The sequence below is a fragment of the Anarrhichthys ocellatus genome, unplaced genomic scaffold, assembly GCF_004355925.1.
Source record: "Anarrhichthys ocellatus isolate YVR2014 unplaced genomic scaffold, GSC_Weel_1.0 scaffold2485, whole genome shotgun sequence".
Lineage (NCBI taxonomy): Eukaryota > Metazoa > Chordata > Actinopteri > Perciformes > Anarhichadidae > Anarrhichthys > Anarrhichthys ocellatus.
In genome coordinates this window covers 83-7,541 of record NW_022282459.1, presented here as the reverse complement: position 1 = coordinate 7,541, position 7,459 = coordinate 83, and the positions used below count along the sequence as shown (strand labels likewise).

Here is a 7,459-nt window from a genome sequence, read left to right as displayed (position 1 = left end):
AAAAAAAAAACCAGTGAATTATTTCATGACAAACGGTTTGTCCATTAACCAGTTCTCTGTTTCTCTGGCTATAGCGCAGGTTAATGGGCAGATCAGCGAGCACAGGTGTTAGTAATGTTTCTGTAGAGGCACGATGGTTCTTAACCAGGTCAACCTCACTGTGACAGCAAGTCTTAGGAAAGTCACCGCACCTGGCTGCTCGCCAACAAATGGCTCCAACTTCCCCAAAACCACAAATTGTCGTTTTTACATTTCTGTTTGCTTAGAAATGAGACATTCAATGTATTGATTAGTGAGCTTTAGAGGTGTTGGTCTTTATGCTAAGCTAGGCTAACCAAGTCCTGACTCCAGCCCTATACTTAACACACAGATATGAAATTGATATTCATCTTCTCATCTCACTCTCAGAAAGTAAACAAATATGCATACTTCCCAAAATGTTGAACTATTTCTTTGATATGTTTTGACAAATTTCATTGGAAAATATTTACAAAAATATGAAGGCGTGGTGCCCCCATCTATTTTAACTGTGGTAGAGAAAGTAACTACCAGTCCAAGCAGAGTTGGGGACTTACGTCCAGTTGGCTCCTTTGGGGCCAAACATGGGCCTGACGCTCCACCCAGAGCCGAACATGTTGAGTGACTTGGAGAAGCAGTCGTTGTAAATGATTCCAGTGTACATGGAGAAGAGCCCCATCAGCAGGATGATGTAGCGACCAGCAAACACCATGTTGAAGATCTACAGACACACACACACAACTCAGAGATATCGTATGTGTCTATAGTGCGAGGCTGAACTGTAAAGCTTCTCATTACTCTGTTACTGGTTTTTGTCTCACTGTACCTCGTTGTCACTCTTCTGGGCGACGAGGCGACTCTCTCGGATGACCAGGTAGAGGGCAGCACAGGTCATCAGCGCGCCGTGACCCATGTCGCCAAACATCACCGCAAACAGGAAGGGGAAAGTGATGATGGTGTACGGAGCTGTAACAGGAAAAATCACATTATCTTCATCACAGAAAATGACTGAAATATGAAATGCATTTACAATACATTTACCACTTATGATTTATTATAAACAGGTATTTGTGTCTGCACAATCTGTGGAAGGAAAGTGAGAGAGAATTAGATGTCGTGTGTGAAGGCCTTTACACACTGGAGGTGTTTTTCCTCTTCGTTCAATTCATTTGAACTTCAATATATTTGTTCAAGCTGTTGTCTTGTGATAATACTTTCACACAGAATGCAAATATTTGGCAAAAAAGCAACACATTTATTTTTCCAGAATGAGGCCACAATTTATAATGTTGGACAAAAATAAAAAGACTGGTTGGTAAACCACATTGTTTCATCAATTCTAGTTTGTCCTATCTTAAATAGCAGTTAAACTACTGTCAATGAAACTTAATAAACATGTGCAATTTTCACTGTAAAAGGAAATAGAGGGATTTGAAAGCTGCTGCAAGGCTTTGAAGTTGAAATATCTGTGGCAGCTTAACCCAGTCTGTTAACACTGCGCTGCTGCTGCTGCACTTCCACAAGTTTCAGTGATCAATAATCAAATTATACGAATAAGATGAGTAATGAATTGAAATGCAGATAAAGGAATTCCTGTGTAACCTGGATTGATCTCCCGGTAGTTCCCGATGCCGTAGGCGTCGACGATGTTCTGGAAGCCTGACGTGAACTTGTTGGTCTTATTGAAGGTAGGTGGAGTCTGCTTTGTCTGCATCCTGTTGAGAATGGACGGCACCGTGGAGCCGCTCCTCTCCTGTCAAATAAAACCCCAATTTATCAGTCACATACTGCCCATGTTGTAAGAGTAAGACCAGAGGCCTCCACACAACCTCATGACTTATATTATTATTATCAGTATTAAAGTCCACCTGAAGTGAATACTCTATACATGTATGTATGTATGCTTGGTGTTTGTTTTGGCTTTGCTACTTGTGATTTGATTTTACAAATCTTTCTGCAATGATACCGCCCAACATTCTTCTCCAATGGAGACGCATTTGTATTTAAAGTTGCAGTGTTGGTACTGTAATTTGATTGGTGCAATCACATTACATTTAAGTGTGCACTTCAAAGAGTGCTGCAGGAATGAGTCCTAACACCCAGAAATGAGTCAGCACCTCCGATTGATTCAGTGTGGTTCTTGAATGGGTGTTTGGTTAAGTGTCTGAAATAAGGTCTGTGGTTCACACAAACTGAATAGATTTATACGTTTTGTTCTAACAAGTGGCTACATAAGACTACCAAACGTCGTCCCTAGAACACCAGTCCACCACAGCTTAGTGGTGGTGAAGTCATGGCCATTACATTCATGCTTCAACAATCATAAAAGTGGTTCATATGTGCAGATTATCTTGCTGAACAAGGCTAGGCTTCCGAGCTTCCACTTTCTGAGTTTAATACAAACGTAAAGGTTCTATATTATATAATTCAGAGAAGAAGATAATTCTGTTTTGTTTTCTTGTTTATTGTAAATTTGTGTTTGCACATTGAGAGCGAAGTGGAAACCGGAGTCAAATTCAATAAAGCTGATTCTGATTCTGAAGTCACTTTCCTTCTGTGTGTGTTGTAATCCCAGATTCTCTGTGCTTTGTTTACATAGCATGTGCATGTTAGTGCATGCTAAATCACAAATCCTGCTATGGCGAAGGCATGACCCACCGTACTCTGCCTCTGATTGGCTGGTACCCGTTGCCTTCGTTGGTTGGGTTGGTTAGGTTTAGGTATGAGGAGTGAGATTGGTTAGGTTAGGTTACTGTTAGTACCGTTAGCTGCTAACTGCCGGCTCAGAAGTCTCTATGTTTAGAGCAACTATGTGGAGGCAACAGATATGCTCTGAACCTTTAACAACACAATGGGTCCTCAAAGATGTTGAATGCTGTAAAAGGACAATCACTAATTGTATAAGGTTTGTCTCTATTATCGATGCCAGAAATGAACACTCTGAGGATTTCTTCAAGTGCAAAACAGTTTTTTTCTCTTTTGAAATGTGAGCAAAATTTACAGACAGAGCGTATCTAAGAACTGCCCTCACCAGATGGGAAAAACAATTGGTCACTCTCCTTTGACTTCTATTGTTTGAAGCTGCCTCCGTGACACTTCTGTCTGCTGGCGAACAATGGAAAAATGCCTGAAAGCTGCTGTGTGGTGGGTTACACTACCAACAGGGTAAAGTACACACAACTAAGTTTTTATAAGCTGCCAAAAGAAATGATGAAATCTGACGATTTTAGCTGGCAAAGGCATTTTGTTCGTGTTTCAGCCGGTGGTTGCATATTGTCTTCACAGTACGGGCTGTATTATCTTCAGAGTTTTCTAATACAAAAGGTGAGGAGACTGTAACACAGCTCAACACTAGCAGAGATGTTCTGGCTGGATACTGACATTTCTCATAATATTGCTGTGTTTAGCAGCACTTGGTCCAATAGAGCTCACAGTAACAGGAAGCAGAGCCACAGGGACAGCGTCAATGAAGTGGACATTTTACTAAACATCTAAAAACATCCTTCATTGTTGCCTATGACTGTACAGATGCAATGTGTGAAGAACAAGAAAAAAGAAATGTGTGTTACCTCTAAGCTACACAACAGTATATGAAATACACAACCAGACCGAAAACCAAACTCACCGTCCCTCTGCGCAGAGCAAACTGGATGGAGTCCAGGTCTGAGACGGGACACCACACCTCAGCGATCAGACACTTCTGGGTGACGTCGATGTTGCACAGGTTGAGCGTGTGGTAGATGGCCTTCATCTTCCTCACCTTGATGAACCACACCCGCATGGTCTTGGAGGCGGCCTGCAGCACTCGCTGACGGTGGTCCTCTGTTTGGTTCAGCACCTGCAGTAGCAGTGTGGGGAGGTTTGTGTTAGACTGTAGATCCCGGTCCTGGCAACACTGGAAATGTGGCCCAAAGACCGCTGGTCTGGTCAGTATTTCTACTTGAATACATTTTATTTTTTTATTGAACTGAAAGCTATTTCTTCACTTTCCGTTTATGGTCCATCTGTGTGTGTTGCATATTGTCATGTTTTTGTGATATGAACATAATGTGAGCTAAACATTTGGAATGTGCAGGATTTGTGAAGTAAACATGTTGACAAACGGTAGAGATTGATTTTACTGTGCTGGCTCCAAGACTCAGGTCCTGTTTATGCACACAATCAGATCTTCCGTGTAAACCTGAGGAAGACGCTCTTTTGTGGCGGCGTGTCATGCATTGTATTTGGTTAGCAGGCTGAGGCCAGAGCAGCCCGCTCAAGCAGAACCAGGCCTTTTTTTCCAGGCTTAATAAGGGCAAACTTTAGGGAAGCATAACACTATGGGACAGGACAAAGGTCTTTCACAGATAAGAACTAATGCACAAGAAAACACTACGAGGGCTTTTGTGATTTGATTGGAAATACATTTTCGAAAGGAAAACTGAACACAGACATCCTGTTGTGTGAAGTTTCTGATTGATTTCTTCTTGTTTAGTGAGCAGCAGTACAACAAAGAGTACAAAGACCCTTTGAAAGAATTATTCAATTCAAAAAAGAACTGCACTGCTAATGGTAATGTGGCCTAAACAATAAGCAGGCTTTACTCCAAGCTCAACCAACTCTACTCTCACTTTACTCGTTTTTAATTTTTGTTAACCTTTTGGGTTATTTATGTGTGTGATGGGAGGTAAAGATCAAGTGACAAACGTACCATCTGGAGGTCGTCGATGCGGCTGTTGACTCCAGCCAGCATCTCCTTCCTCTCCTGTGGGGTCTCTGGACAGGGGTAGAGTGAGGCGCGGAACCTGGGGAACAACACCAGCAGAGTCAGCTCACAGCATGTCACACATACTGTACGTTCTCCATCGTGGTTCCTTCTTTCTTACTCATGTTTATGATGCACATGCTGGAGTTGACACACATCAGGGAGAGGATATTGTTTAAAGGTACTCCAGTGATTTAGGACTTGCACTTAAAACTAGAATTAGCACCTCACAGTTGTGTGCCTCCGCCAACCAGTCAGGTAACAGTTTACATCCATGTCTGTCCAAAATGTCCTCACTTCACCATTTTATCCTGCTACCGGTTTGTGAGAAATTGTCATAATTAGCATATGAATTTGTGAGTTATGCCCAAACAATGTGTTTCGTGAGGTCACAGTGACCACCAAATTCTAATCAGTTGAGTCCAAGTCTGTGTGCCAAATCTTGAGAAAGATACCTCATAGCGTTCCCCAGATTTTGTGTTCCAAAAATAGGACGGACGAGAGGTCAGTGACCTTGACCTCTGACTACCAAAAATATGGCGGATGAACGGACAACCCGAAAGCATAATGCCTCCGTCCGTGGCTGTCGCCGGCGCAGAGGCATAAAAAGAAAGGTCGAAACCGAGGTGGTAAAATATTGAGTTTTACTCCCTAATATGACTCAAGTTCCAAAACCACTGAATCCTACACTTCCCATAATGCAACCAATAGAATATATTTTTTCCTAGACCCTCTCAGCCTGGTAAACACACAGACCTTCTGATATCAATGTGTAGTCTCTACGCCCAGGCCAATGTGACAATCCTGGATGGTGTTGTGTCATTAAGACAAAACCACAGCAGCAACTATGAGCTGCAATTATTCTAATGGCCACTAAATGTTAGCTGTGGCCAGACACAGTCCTGCCCATCTTCCCCTTGTGTTCACAACATTTAACTCTAAAGAGTTCTAAATCCATCCATGTTATTCCTATGGTCTAAGACAGTCCACAATTATTAGTAAACATGAACAACTCTCCCAAATCCAAAAACTAGAGAGCTAAAACTGAAATACTATGTGATGTCATCGAGTATAAAGTGTGGAGCTGCTCCATAGACTATGAATTGGGAGAGATGTCCTTGAGCACCAGGGGAATGCTCTGACTACATGTTACCTTTTCTGTTTCACAGCTGACAGCACTACAATAGAATTAGAACAGACATTGTGTGGGTCTCCCATTCATTGTACACTTTATACTTGATTTGACTTACTTCTCTGGTTTCTGGCCTTGAGAGAGACTAGCTCATGTTCACATTATTGATTAAACATTCCTAGACCATGGAAGTAACATATTGGAATTCTTTATCTAGGTGGTGTTCCCCTTTAACATTAACTTGCATTTCCATTTTTACGGTTATGCCTACATGTATCATGTAATTCATGATTATAGCTAAACTTAACCATAACCACACGAGCCTTAACCCAACCTTCCAAATTGACTTCTGTCCATAAACTGTGGCATCTGGATAAGATAAGATAAAAGAAGATATCTTCCTCTGTAACACTCACCCCTCACAGATCTTCTTCACCCTGTTCTTCAGCTGGTCACCTTGGAAGAAGATAATGAACACTGATTTGGTGACTTGGTCTCCCTGTTGGAAAGAGAAGAAGTTTTGAGAAAATGTACACAACTCACAGATGAGCCGGGTGTCTGTTTCTAATGTAAGTAAAGAAATATACATTATGACACCGTATGAGTGGCATTTTGTATGCTTCTCTGTACTTTTCTTGTCTCTTCACTCATCTCTATGAATGTATGTTGTGTGTGCTGACCGTGGCGGGGTCCTCCAGAGGGTCCTCGATCTCTGCCTTCCTTAGGAAGACGTTACCGCGACACACTCTCCACAGCATCCTCTCAAAGGTCGGGATCCTCTCCCTGCTGATCACTCCGGCCACAAAGCTGCACAGACCACACAGACAAGCGCTCAGAGTGGATAACGCAAAAGGAAAAAGGACCACAGTATGGACATAGTCAGCCTTTTGTGTGGCAAAGAAAACTAATAGTTGTTTAGTTGGCTGATGTATAAACAGTAATATGTTCATTATCTGACATTATTTGATCTTTGGTCAGCAGGCTTGCTAACTAGCTAACTTAGATTATGTATATATAATATATATATATATATGTCATTTTATATATACAGTTATAGTTACAGACTCTCTCCGTCTCGCCACACTCATATTTTGAGTGTTATTCATTTGCCAAAAAAGAGACAAAACGCACAATAAACGAGTTAAAGATTCAACTTTGTCTGTAGATATCCTAACAATACTGTTATCGTGAATCTTTTTGGCCCAGATAATTATGCAGTGAAAATATGATATGGAGACAGCCCTAGTGTGAGCACACGACAAATTTCTTTATTTGAGGACATTCTACTGTCCACCAAAATATGTATTCACGTGCAACGTGTCTTGTGCAATTCATATGACTATTTGCCAAAACAACGTGATAATGTGTGTTGGAGAATATGATGCAGTTGTCGTGCTTTACCCCAGTCTGAGCGGGGCCCCGCGGCCCCCCTCACTGCCCTCCATCAGGGCCGATGACTCCTCCAGCAGGTTGGGATCCTCCATCTACAAAGACATTAGGAAGACCAGATATTTTGATCCATCAATTATCTATTGTGCTCCTGTGTGTGTGTGTGTGTGTGTGTG

At 41.9% G+C, this 7,459-nt stretch overlaps 1 protein-coding gene across 1 annotated transcript; it reads right to left on the bottom strand.

The window, feature by feature from the left end:
• Positions 1–37: 37 nt before the first annotated feature.
• LOC116378365 (V-type proton ATPase 116 kDa subunit a-like) lies at positions 38–7,450 on the bottom strand. The gene is made up of 8 exons (XM_031840229.1): positions 7,296–7,450; positions 6,575–6,701; positions 6,311–6,393; positions 4,709–4,802; positions 3,644–3,856; positions 1,621–1,771; positions 845–984; positions 38–739 (listed from the first exon to the last, which is right to left on the bottom strand). Exons 1-8 carry the CDS (start codon positions 7,376–7,378, stop codon positions 572–574), a joined length of 1,059 nt encoding a protein of 352 aa, XP_031696089.1. The 5' UTR covers positions 7,379–7,450; the 3' UTR covers positions 38–571.
• Between the last annotated feature and the right edge of the window lie 9 nt (positions 7,451–7,459).